We start from the raw sequence: 14,457 nt of genomic DNA, 5'->3' as shown, positions 1-14,457 counted from the left end.
AGTCTTATTTACTATAATAATTACAACTACACTGATTTTAAGTGCTTTCATTATCCGAGTGTAATAATAGATCAACTAAATGTATTATTTATTTTTCCATACATATCCCTTAGTCGGTTTTGTTGTTTAAAGACATAAAGTAAGCAGGGATGGATGACTTGATTTTTCTTTATATTGTTATGAATGATACATGTATTTCAGCTTTGATACATGACGATGGTACTTGAAACATTGCAACCAGGAAAATGTAATGGATGCAAAAAATATTCTAAGGACAGCAACCGGTGCAACAGGAAAAGATTACTTGATGGCTTTTTCTTATTTTCGTAAAGGAAACAACCACTTATTGTTTTATGGTTTCCGACTCTGTTCAGTACCTAACGGCAAGTTTTTTATACAAAGCTTTGCTTTAGGATACATTTCATAGTAAATGTAAGCGACGCTTAGGTACTTTTACTGGCATAATCAGTTAATAGGCCTTTGCTGCAGGTAACGTTTATTATACATAATATTTTAAGGTTCACTTCGTATGTGTCGATAGCGAGGCTCCAATATTATAACTGTATTGGCTGCAACATACGCCCTTTTAAAATCAATTGCCATTGGATGCATCGCTGCACGTACACTGAGTTCTGAAAGCCCGATATCGGCCGCACTACCCTGTCATGTAATATCCACGTATCCACGTTATTTCGTAGCATATATTTAGACCATTTAGATGATCAATTGAAATATATCTAGGCACTGAAAATACGGTACAGACACCCACTATACATGTATATTTTGCTGTCACTGTAAATCTAAAGTTGTGGTTGGTGCAGAAAATTAATGGGATGAAGGTAAAGTGGAATGCGCAGTAGTACATTTGAAGAACGACTACGTCATCAGTTCGCACTATGAATTCACCGGACGAATTATCTGTTTCCAGTTTGCAAAACCAACGTAATATAGGCATTTTCGTGGATCATTAATACTCAAGTCGATCTTATCATATAAGCTAAATGACGAAAGGTTTCTATGCATTTTGTCCACACCACACCATAAGGCATATTTACCAATCAGCCACAGGTTACTCAATGCATCCGGTGACCGGTTTAGTTCCCCACGACACCAGGATATAGAGTCAGCGAGTTCTCATGTCTTTGTCACTCAAAGGGAACATTCACTTTACGATCAAATTCCTTTGAGCACGTTCTACGAACTTGGTGCGCCGCTCCTTAACAGAAACCTTTCAGGTGTTATCTGTGATTGCAAAGGAGACGTCATCGTTGCAACTTTCACACAGATACCACGAAGTATGTTTACAAGCTCAATCCTCTTTGATATATATCTCACTGACAAGAGAGGGTTCCGCCTTCTGACAGTTAGTCTCCTTTCAACGTGTGTTAGATTGTTTATGCCATGCCATATGAGAGTGAGACGTGAACATACCACCTTAGTCTGTGTTTCTCTACAGTGGTGAGCATGTCTTCATTGGGTCCAATTGCACCTTTTATTCCAATGTACACCTCTCATCAGAGATGTATTCTAAGTGTGAGAATTTTAGGATCTGTCGATAACAGCTCATCTTTAAAGCATATATTATTCTCCCTGCTTCTGTTTTCAGGGTCCGTGTCTAACATGCATACAGGAATGGAAACATGAAACTAGAGCGCATAAGCTTGATCTTGAACAGAGGGTAATGGTGTTATTTTTCCAGATAGTTATCAGCCTATCCAGTGCCGTTATTGTCTGTGCAGTCATGAAAAGACTTACGTGTTTTAAACCTTCATCATACTGATCAGCAATGACCACGCGCATTCAAATGTTTTCGCAATCGGGTCAAACATCAGCCATAGACAGGGTGAATCTCTCGTAATTACCTCATATACGGTCTTGCATTGTACAGTAGGGACCAGTTTTGTTGAGCATATATTCTATAATCAGCGACCAACATAAGGAAGTTGACAGTGTTATGGAAAATACAATGACCCGTTTCCGTCATTATTGGATTCTGGCATCTGAATCAGAACGCATGAAGTCAACAACAACGGCAGTCCCGAGTATTATATTGAATTTCGGTCCAGAGTACGCACATCGTCATCCCTAACGCAGTGTTTACATCAGCGCAATAGCACTCTTAAGACTCAGTCTACCAAGTGTGATACAAATCAACCCAGTGGGGCTTCTTGACCAGTTGACCAGTTGTGCCACATTATCTGCTTCTAAGGAAAACAGCTCTGAAGATTAATTAAAGTTAAAATTTATGTTTTCCAGAATCATTTTGGATAGCAGCACAAAGAAGAGGATCGTTCACCACAATTTATCTCCATACCATAACATATTGATCTATCACGGTCAATACCGAACCCAGTCTGAATGATTCAGTATCACTGTGCAGTAAGCGTACATATCCATTTGGTGAAGATATACATACTGTTACCATAATGGTTCCATGTCAATAGAATTCCCGTTAGCACCCTTGTGCTAGGATAGTTGATTGTTCTGTAAGCTGTCTCTGTGCCTGACAGTCTTTCGGCGTCTGAAGGTTACTAAATGCGAAATCACTGTCCTTGGTCTCCTATTTTGGAGGCTATTAAAATAATAATTGTGTCTGTATGGGCGCCGAAATTTGAAACAAACAAAGGAATGAGGTCACATTTCATAAAGGTTTACGTCGGGTGATACTTTGCAGGTACAACCTTCGAACTAATAATTTGTACGGAGACAAACACAGCGAGATGGGCGCACTTTCCTTCCATCATTACATATGGCCAGTGGATATTACCTTACTCAGGATCGTATATTTAATACCAATATCCTGGAAATTAAAGTCGTACGGACATCATTCCTTTGTTGTCAAGAGAACCTACTTGGAAGAGCATTCTTATTCTGTGCGACCTCTCCACTGTTGCGACAAATATATGCAGGTAAGGGGAGAAACGTCCCATAGCTTTGCGTTCTTCATTGCAAACTTCTAAAGCAATGTCTACAACGAAAAATCCATGGACAAGTTCGTCAGTGTCCAGGCCCACTACAAGTATTAGTAGACACGCTATTCCAGACGAATCAAAGAATACAAGCATAATGGTCGATTCGTCACTCGTGTTTAATTCGCATATGTTCCCTCTGGGACAGGACACAGTCTGATCTATTGACTCCAAGTAGATTGCATGTTTCCTATTGTCGTCTCACTACCCCGGACTTGATCGCCTGGTAAGTTGACGCTATTTATAAAATTAGTCACCCTAGGTACTTATTGATAGTACTTGTGTGTCCTCTCACGATGCTCTATCGATTTTCTCACCCCTTGATAAGAGAACCATTTTATCGTGAGGACTAGTTTAATATAACCAATATGTGTCAGTTAAATTAATTTGGACAGGAATGGAACGCTTTCCATAGTGGGTGTTTGAGCCGACGAGGAAATGTCTCTTTTTTCCTTTGAATTTCGGCTGCTATATTGATGAGGTCGTTGAGACTCAAATTTTGCCACTTGAGCAATCAATCATGATATGGCGATTCTCCAGTTCTCGTATCTTCTGTATCACGTTCAAAAACAGATGTATTGGAGCATATGCTTCCAAACCGAGACAAGTGTGCGAGGACGTCAAAATGATAAAACTGAAATGGCAGATAGACTGCTTTCAAATAAAGAAAAAAAGAAGGAAAAGTTGGAAATATATAAATAGAGTATATTTCTCTTCCAAGAGAACACTCCCTCAACATACTTTAAGGTCGAACACGTTCAAAATACTTGGATGTGAATTCTGAGGCCTCCATGTGTACAGAGCTTGAACGAAGCATTAATTGATGCTTTTACGATTTGGCATAAGTCAATATATTAGGGAGGGATGACTCTATCTAACTACCACCTACTTGGGCAGATAACTTTAAGCATATTAGACGAACGTTATAGCCTGAGTTGTCTGGATTGCGAGGTGGTAGCAGATCGCGTTAGGTATTATGATCGGTTGACGTATTTGAAGAAGGATAAAAATGAATACATCAGTGGTCAGGAAACCTTTATTTAAAAGAAATAACAATTTTATTAGAATACAATGATTTGATATAATTATACCCTGGTTACAGTATAGACTTTTCAGTATCTTTATTACCAAATGCACTGTAATATGAATTTTGTTTCCTGTCAATTGGCTTAACTGTTTATCAAAGACCTGTTCATGATAACTTGAAAATGGTCATCAACAGGACTAGAATTTCGAAAGAAAACTGATGGTACCAGGTGAGTGTTTTGAGAGGAGACGCTGAAGGCTTGCAGATATCCAGTATATACTTATATCAAGATCTGTAATGCAACCAGCTTGAGGTGATAAGCTATGCTTGCAACTGAATTAAATGCTTTCTGGCACTATGTGGACGGACACAGTTCTGTTATTTTGCACTTTTAACCTTCTGATTCATAGGTTATATGTTTCACTATAAATAAATTCACGGGTATATGGTTAATGAAGACAAAAGGGTTCAATTATCATTTAGTGGAAAGTTCTACACTTACTCGTTATAAGTATACTTGTCCCTGATAGCTTGTTCTGTGGTATGGGCAAAGAGGATGTCCAGCCTTAAAGCATCCGCTACCTTTTGGTAGGTCTTTGCCATTTCACTGTCACTATTGCGAAAGAATCCTGCAACATAAAATTTAAAAAAACAAGACCTTTTAAAATCTTAAAAATTTCGATGACTCAGGATTATTGTCAAGCATGGACAATTCGTTGTGATGTGCTATGTTGCATTTTCATGCTGATGAATATAGTGTGGTTACCTCTTCTATGACGATCAATTGTGCGCGTTAAACTGTCTCAAAACCAAACTTAAACAGCCTAAATTATGTAGAGATAAACAGCCACTGTAACTCTTTATGAACCTTTCGTATTTATAGAGGGGCATAACAAGCGTATCGTGAAAGGTACACTATGTCCATCTAGACCATGTTCATTAGCCATATCTGTATAGAAAACTCAAGCTGTATAGCTGAAGCCACTTCTCGTCAGTTTGGCACAGTGACCGATACGTTTGAGGTTTTCATCCCAAATTCAATAACTTCTTTCTTACTGTATGTGGAAGCATGACAAAGATTTATCTAGGTATGTGAAATTAGGCAAGTGTTATTGTGTGGAAACCATCTAGTTCTTTAAGTAAAAATTACCTTGACATTTACACTATTGATCACAAATCTGAAGGATTTTGTCGTGCCCCAAGGTTCATAAATTGGCTAGAGATATTATTCTTCAAAGAAAATTATGATACACAGACTATACAGATCATAATATAAACTTTATACTTTATGGGAACTGGTGCGTATGATTATGTCATTTAGAATCTGATGCAGTTAACAGTCTCCTATATAGCACCTGTTTTGTTTTCAATATAGGTGGAATTCACTTACACATATACCAACTATAACTATGTACATACCTATTACAGAATAAGCGTTATTTTCCAAGAATTTCTCGACAGCCTCAACAGTTTTCAGTTCTTTAGATGCGGGACCGGCCCTGAGTTTCATGTTCTTCACAATCTCATCTGATAATAAAACGTAAATTTCACACTATTGCAGCCTTTTCTGATATGTTGAAATTAAAAGGCTGTGTACAAATATTTGCAATTGACTGTAATTAGACGATAATCTAACGATCATATAATAAACGAAGTGTTCGTCTTGAATACGAAAAGCCATTAAAATATTGCCACGATTATGCTCTTAAAATAAGTAATATAAAAGGGTGAAAAGCAACAAGCTTTGTAAAATTCTACAAATGCTTTATTTCCTAGAATATAAAATAAAAATATAATAACTAGGAACATGCGGTATTACGATCTAAATCCCAAATAATCATAGAGCACAAATATAGAGACCTAATAATTTAATGTCCTAAATAAAATGTAGTATTAGTCCAAATTATATCGAAATCTGAAGGTGATAATGTGTCTTTGGTAGCTCGTAGAGTCTGGATATGTCACCAGTCTTTTGTTGTATGACAGTAGTATAATTCCAGGTTTGAATTCACTATAAATTGTAATGACTGTCTGTATCCAAGACTTTTTTCGGAGCAGTTTTGTATTTCCGGACAATATAATCACTTGAATTAAATTATTTGAGGAAAATGAATTCCAATCCAAAACTGAAATACCTGACACAACATTTAATACAATTTGAAGGTGCTAGATCTTAAAGCACGAACGAAAAACCATCTCAGTCACAAGAATATATAGTTATCTGCTTAACTTCATGTCACAATTATCATTTGTTAAACATAACACCATTAACTAGCCTTCTAGAATGATCCTGATGCTGACAAAATAAAACTATTAGTTATTATTCTAAACCAGAAACTGGACTATTGCAAATACAGTACACAAATGCCAAAACCTAGACCCATATCCAAACAAACATTTATTTTTCACAGTAATAATTCTGATTTTAAACCAAAACATATAATAATAATAATAATAATAATAATAATAATAATAATAATAATTTAGCTATGTATTAGTTGCTTTCCCGAAAAAAAAGTTAATTCAAGTCAGGCTGATAGGAACTCAATTTTTGACAAGGTCAAGTACAACATACAGTATTGCATTACCATAGCATGCAATAAAATATACAAAAGCTACCAAAAATGCAAATTAAATATACATGATAGTATGCAGACATAAAATGTTGTAATTATGCAATAAACTACTGTTAGAACGACCTAGCAATCTATAGATAATGCGCAGATAAAATATACTGAAAATCTAGGCAGAATCTCCGAACCACGGGAAGCTATTGGCAAGCTGTCTTACATTACCACGTTGTCCGAGCAGAGACTCGAACACACGCAAACATAAGTGAGATGTTTGAGTCATCTATAAAAGTTAGCCCAGTTGGTAAAAGTTGTTTTCATAATTTATAGCATGATCGAAATGCATAGTCATCTAAACCCTTTCTTCATGAATGTTGTCAAACTTTTTATGTTAGACAGTCTATCGTAAAATAAGTATTTGGAGAATTTAAAAAACCCATATTCTTCAGGTCTCATTATGACAGTTATTTTGAGAGAGAGAGAGAGAGAGAGAGAGAAAGAGAGAGAGAGAGAGACTATGAACATACAAAAATGATAGAAACTATTAACATATTCTAACCAAATTATGTTAAAGAAAATACTTAACAGACTGTTTATAATAGTATGGCCTTAAATTTTAAAATTAATGATTAGTCCTCAATATGTCCTTAGTCCAGTATTTTACCAATGATATCGTCATCAATAAGACGGTATGTTCGAACATTTTATATCTGAATAAATTTCACAAAGCAACTATGGATAAAAATGGGTACCAACGAAAATAAATCAAATCTTTCCTAGAGATAAATCTCTAAAATTAAAGAAATCATATAAAGACATATTGCACAAAGCTGAAATAACTGCGCTTATCAATTGATCCAAATTTACTTTTATCAGATTGTTTGACAGGATGTTGTTTACTGCAGTTCAAATTTACGCTTTGATAACTTGATAATATTATCTTGTTAAAATACTTATTTTAAACATTACAGCTTCTATCTGGCAAGTGTTTAAATAGTTTTGGTAATACAAAATGCAAAATACTAGACGGATTGAAATCAGGCAAATAAGAGAAACGGTAACACATTCTACCTCCTTACCTGTGGTAACTCGACCGGTATAATCTTCTGCTTTACCATTTCTAAACACTTTGAAAGTGGGATAGTGTTGTGCACCAAATTCTACACAGGTTACAGTATCGACAGTACAGTCCACCTACAGAACAATATTTCAACATGTGATGATATGTATCGACAGTACAGTCCACCTATAGAACAATAACTCAACATGTGATGATATGTATTATGTATGGACAGTACAATCCACCAATAGAACAATGATTATATATATTGAGAGAGAGAGAGAGAGAGAGAGAGAGAGAGAGAGAGAGATGAACATTGTGACATTTTGTAATATAATGACGTGGTCCACATTTCCTTACAGACAAATCTTTACATAAGATTATCAAGCATAATAACCGATCATCAATAACATTCATTTTTGTAGCCTATCATATCTGGCAACAACCGCTAGACACGAAATGAAATCTTCCCAAAGATTCAGTTGAATACAGCAAATGATGTTGATCAGATTGAACTGTTTTGAGGAAATACTTAATGCAGAACCTCCAGAAATGCTAAATGTGGTTCCACATTACTGATGTGGCTCCGCAATGCTGATTTTACTGGTGCCACATTTGCCATAAGTGCATCGTGCATCACCACTCATAGAAAAGAACATTTCTATATCGATCTTAGTGGTGGTATAGAAAATTTTGTAAATTAAGTATTGCAACAAGTAGCAATACACATTCCATTGCTATTACTGTTGCATGGAACAGTAAAGTATAATAGAGGGAAACGGAATACAAAATGAATGCATTCGTGGTGGAAACTGAAAGCGAAGGAATTGATGAGATTCAGTTTGAAAAAATCAAACGCATATATGTGAAACACTAAGCAATGAATTCTGAACGAACATAAGGCGAAATGAAAGTACAGGATACTATAGATAGTCCAGGATACTTCGTGATGTAGCCTTTGAAAATGAGACACATTTTGGCATTTGTTCATTTATTGCAAGCCATAACTTATCCGAAATAGAAGTCAAAGATGCCATTGACAATAATTGCATATGCACTAATTTATTTAAGTAAAGAAAAAAACAAACGAAATTAATTGCTCGCAAATATTTTAAATCAATATTGTAACTTTAAATGTAGTTGAGAGTGTTTTTCTTATTTATTAGCAAAGTAATCTAATATATCTTAATTTTATGTATTTTTTTTAATAGTGTAAACAAAAGCCGTAAGTTCGATTACATGTTATTGAAAATGGAAATGAGGAAAAGTTAGACAAAAATAAGGAAAGTAATAGAAAGCAATCAGTCGAAGCCATGCATTTAACTTGCGACAGGCAGAAGGAGCGACAACATCATTGTATAACATACTATGTCTTATGGTAGGAACAAAACAATGGATTTACGTACAAGAGTTGAACTATTAGATTTCTATTTGTATAACAAAGTAAACGAAATGTTCAATTTCAGTAACTATGAGCCCCATGGACACCAGTTACCTTGAGAAAAACAAGGCACAAACCCCGAAAAAGCTTGCCTCGCTACAATCGAACACAACTAAGTGCTTCGTTGGAAGATAAAACCTCATGTCTGATTGGTGATGCTGGTGTACAAGGCATACAACTCATGACAAAACAAAGTTATTTAATGTAACATAGTACAATGAAAAGTGTCGCATTGGTCAAATATTAAATGTTTTTATATTCAGGAACATATCGTTTACCTTGATGAGGGGAACCGGTGGGTCATTGTCTTTCAGTAGTCTTGCGGCTGCTTCGTATGTTGGATCTAGAAATTTACAGTCCTCACACCTATGGTAGAGAACAAAATAGATTTTAGAAAGTGAAGCAGGTTGCACATGCATAGTAAGAGCTGCCAAGGCCAGCATATGTCAAATGAACAGCAATAGTTTCAAATTGTTATATAATTATATTTTGAAACTGTTATATAATGGGCCTTGCCAGAAAGTATGTTTCACATATTGTAAATCATTCAGAAACAATACAAAATGACAATATTTCAATTTACCATGTATGCAAGTGACCGAAAGTAAAACAATCAGTTCAGATTAGAACCGAATTCGACAGAGAACAATACTATCGTTTAAAGTTTGAATTTCGCAGTTAATCTCCCTAGATAGCAATTAGTGCCAACTTAATAGTTATCAACCGTTTTGTCGCATCATACTGTGTAATAGTATTTAGCTTGAAACACAGTGCCATTTTTAAGCAAGTGTTGTGAAGATTACTCAGCAATAACGTTATTGATCTGCAAACAATAATGAATGCAGCAGTACATTTCAACATTTTGATTTTGTCAAATAATACGTACATTAAGGAGTAACTTAAAATGAGGTGAAACATTATTTACCATCGATAATGATTGGTCATACAGAAACGAAAATTTTCGAAATCTCTTTTGAAATGTCATAATATCATATGGCTATGTTAATGCATTTTAACATGTTTCATTCTAGATATGCGTGTAAGCATCTCCTTGATAAGAACAAATCCATCGAATTTGGGAATTGAGTCTGTGTGATGTTATATATTAATGTGTGTGTGTGTGTGTGAGAGAGAGAGAGAGAGAGAGAGAGAGAGAGAGAGAGAGAGAGAGAGCAATGGATATCTCCAAATTCGTGAATTAACTGTTCGTCCATGAGAAGATATTATTTAAGCTTCATTTTGATTGGTTTTTGTAAGTCGTTGAGGGCAGCAATGACGTGGAAAAGTTACGAAAATAGTACATGAATATTCATCATACATTTGTGCCTATGTATGTTCTATAGTGTTTTGTTATCTCTCGGTTAAATATCGCCAAAATATACATATGATGATTTTAATTAACGAGCCATTGTCGATGGATTATCAGTCGAAGAATGAAACAAGCTTCACTGGGGAAACAAATATATATCGAAGATTGTACCCAGGTTAATGCTACTTAAATGAAACATAAACCTTGATGAAAGGTACAATTAGTTTAAATGATAATGGAAATATGAGGTTATCATAAACATTTAGCAGTACCATTACTATATAGGCTACCTTTAACTTCTTTTAAATTGCACTTAAAAGTTTTTCATTGTTAGTTTCAGAAATAAATTTTTTTCCTGAGAAAATGTTGCTTGTAAATTTTGACAACTCGGGAATAGGATGTAACGATAATATTCCTTTTTCGAATCTTTTCACTATACTAAAACATAACAGTACCATGTAACGTTGATTTATTTATTCCGCTGGTATTTTATGTTCACCTGTTGTTGCATGTGACATACTGTTTGGTACCAAATTGTGACTTGTGTAAATTCTAAATGACATACCAATTTGTAATCAATATAAACTTAGTCATTGAACACTAAAATAACCTTACGACTAATAGAAGACAGAAATTAGTATTATCTTTCAAAGGCTGAAAATGTAACATTACGTTTCGTCCTCCTCTTTAAAAGGAAAAATTCTTGAAAACGGAATAATGTCCCGTCTTGAAATTGATCTGTATCTTATGGATGCGAGGTTTCGTTTCTTTTCGCTTAAACAGCCATGTTCCATATCTATATATGTGCTACTCATGCTAATCGTGTATTGAAATGGAAGAAAAATAGTAATATGTAGAACTGAGTCTTACATCACATCCAAACATACACACTGCTCATGGAAGCCAAATATTTCAAAACACACTGGGCATACTTATACATTGCGTGTTTCCAGGTTTGTGACATCTTCTATACACGTAAATGCTAACTAATTTAACAGTGCTTCGTCGGCAAGAAAATGAAAAAGCTTACGTCTGACCAGTAATAAACCGATGGGTCACGCTAAAAATACGTTTTGTTAGACTCACATTATCTTGTTTAGAAAAAATACAAACTTGTTTAAACTGAGAGAGAGAGCGAGAGAGAGAGAGAGAGAGAGAGCGAGAGAGAGAACAAATGGACATATCTGTATTCACAATCGGACTGTATTTCCCGATGCGTAGATTTAAGCTTGATTTGATTAGTCACGTGCAACATCTTTGTGGGCAGTAATGTCGTGTGAACGTTCTGAAACTAATTCATGCATATTCATGGCATATTTATTTGTGCCTGTGTATAAGTTTATCTTGATTGGGTTACAGTCCGGCCGAATATTGACACAGTAAGAACATCTTCAACTTTTTAAAAATGTGTTCTAATGATAAACAACGGCAATGATATGAATTAAACGTCATCGGTCAAGCAATCTTATATCGAGGACTGTACCCATGTTGATGCTTTTTATATGAAATTAAATTGAACTAAAGGCAAAAAAGGTTAATGTTGGAAATATGGATTTTCAATACTGTTTAGCAAATACCATTAATTTACAAATTACCTTTAACCTATTTTAAATTGCTCTTGGATGTTTTACATTGTTAGTTGTAAAAGTAAGTGTATTCTTCAGCAGACATTATTTTTTTTATTTGAATAAACAAGGAATACTATGTAAAGAATATATTCTCTTACTGAAACTTTTCATTCTAATCACAAATAACAGCACCATGTAAAATTGATCGATTACGTCAACTGGTCAAAGTATTTTAAATACACCTTTTCTTGCAGCTTTGAGATTGTGCTGTGCCAACTTTTGACTGGTGTGCAAATATTAAATGATATGTCAGTTCTTAATCAATAAACCTTTTTGTCATTGAACTTTTGACTTGTGTAACAACCTTACGACTAGTTGGAAACAAAAACCAGTATTATCTTTAATGATTCGAAAATTAAAGTTATGTCTGATTTAAAATGAAAATATTTTAAAAATGGACGAATTTCCACGTCTTGAAATTGGTTATGTGGGTTATGGACTTCACAATAATGTTTTCGTGAGACCAAAGAAACCCATCTTTACAATAGATGTGTGAACATATTACGGTGCGAAGAATTCAACTTGGGCCCATTCATGTTTCTGAGCTTTGGATGCAAAAGACCCTTTTGATTGCTGTAATTCGTCATCAGCAAATACTAAAATAAAGTGGACGTGTTTCCAAGTTTGTAAGAGCTTCTATTCACGTAAAGTCTACCTAACGAGGAAGATATTATTGCGTTGGCAGCGTCTGATTGGTCAACAAATTCATCCCTACTGAGTAATGTCTCGTATAAGCTGGGCCTAAGGCGAGAAAACAAACTAAAAAGCTTAAATATAACCTACGATAGCACGACTTGTCACGCTAAAATATGCTTTCTGACTAGCCTTTCGACACTCTCTTGTTTAGAAACAAACACAGATTTCTTTAATCCTAGAAGAAGAAGAAGAAGAAGAAGAAGACGACGACGACGACGAAGAAGAAGAAGAAGAAGAAAACATAGAAACATAAGATGGAGGAGGAGGAGGAGGAGGAGGAGGAGGAGAGAGAGAGAGAGTTAACAAGTGGAATATCCTAATTTGCAATGAAAATGTGTTCCCGGATGCAATATTTTAAGATTGATTTGGTAGAGTCGTGTTCATCGTTGTGTGCAGTAATTGCGTGTGAATATTCATGCTACATTTGTGCCTCCGTATATGCTACTTTAGCTTGTTTTATCGCCACAGTATCAGTATATTGTCTTTAATGAATGATATTCTCTGTTCGACGGATTTTCAGTCCGGGAAAAATAAGAAAAACTACACTGGCTAAGGAACCACATACCGATAACTGTACCCAGGTTAATTCTTCTTATATAAAACTAGAACTTAATCAAAAGCAAAAACAGTTTAAATAACTTAAGAAATATGAATTTGTCATAAATGTTTAGCAAATACAGTTAATTTTCAGACTACCTTTTACATCTTTTAAATTGAACTTAGACGTTTGACATTGTTAGTTTCCAAACTACAATAACCCAGCGACGAGTAGGTGCCAAAAATCAGTATCATAATGAAAAGGCTCAAAACATAAAATTAGCTTTCAAATTTCCCTTTAAATGGAAAATTTGTTGAAAAGGGAAGAATTTCGCGTCTTTCAAATTGATATGTATCTTATGGACATGGGTATTATTTTGTTCTATTAAACAATCATGTTCAATATCTATATATTTGTTTTGATGCTGGTCTTGTATTGAAACAGCGGAAAATAGTAATATAAGGTATTGTGTCTTAGATAACTCCAACGGGTACAAATTGCCCATGGAAGCCAGATATTTCAAAACATATTGGGCATACTTATTGTTTAAATGACTGGAACTGGTTTCCTCTTGGTTACACAATTCATGAATAGCTTTGAACAACCATTATAGTCACCAATAAATGTATACACATTATAACGGCCGTATTCTACATATCTTTGCATAAAGATAAATGGCATAAATGTTTGACTTAGCAATAACGTTTTGGCGTGACAAATGAAACCCAAGCTATGTTTAAAAGAAGTATAAGAGCTTACCAAGGTGCGAAGAATTCAACCAGAGCCAAGTCATGTGTCGGAGTCTTGGACGAAAAGTCACGGCTGGAATAATATAAAACATCACCACCAAATACTAGCGAAAAAAAACTTGTTAAACAAAGTAAAAGATTCATGCTTGTAAGTGCGTGTTTTCCAAGTTTGTGATAGCTTCTCCAGTCTTAAATGCTACCTAAGGATGACGATATCAATGCGTTGTCGGTTGCTGATTGGTTCAATCATTCCTCCTTTCTGAGCTGTAAACTGTAGAATAAGTTCAACATAATCTGGGCCTAAGGCTAGACAACTAAACACAATTGCTTAAGTCTGACCTGTCACGTCTGGGTCACGCCGAAAATACGTTCATTGGCTCACACGCCTTTCCACGTGTGAAAAGTAAGAAAATAATTCATGAATACTAATGATACATTTGTACCTGGGTATATTTTATTGGCTTGGGTTA

At 35.0% G+C, this 14,457-nt stretch overlaps 1 protein-coding gene across 1 annotated transcript in view; it reads right to left on the bottom strand.

Moving 5' to 3' along the window:
* Window positions 1–14,131, bottom strand: part of LOC149802111 (protein disulfide-isomerase A3-like) — a 30,760-nt gene extending 16,629 nt beyond the window's left edge. The window contains exons 1-5 of the mRNA XM_089954386.1: window positions 13,998–14,131; window positions 9,346–9,433; window positions 7,646–7,760; window positions 5,416–5,523; window positions 4,499–4,625 (exon numbers count right to left, since the gene is read on the bottom strand). Of these exons, the coding sequence (XP_089810512.1) occupies window positions 4,499–4,625; window positions 5,416–5,523; window positions 7,646–7,760; window positions 9,346–9,433; window positions 13,998–14,131 (572 nt within the window). The remainder of the gene's footprint in view (window positions 1–4,498; window positions 4,626–5,415; window positions 5,524–7,645; window positions 7,761–9,345; window positions 9,434–13,997) is intronic.
* Window positions 14,132–14,457: the final 326 nt, after the last annotated feature.

The sequence above is a fragment of the Sinohyriopsis cumingii genome, chromosome 4 (genome assembly GCF_028554795.1).
Source record: "Sinohyriopsis cumingii isolate HCF-2022 chromosome 4, ASM2855479v2, whole genome shotgun sequence".
Lineage (NCBI taxonomy): Eukaryota > Metazoa > Mollusca > Bivalvia > Unionida > Unionidae > Sinohyriopsis > Sinohyriopsis cumingii.
This window is presented reverse-complemented; position numbering and strand designations above follow the sequence as displayed.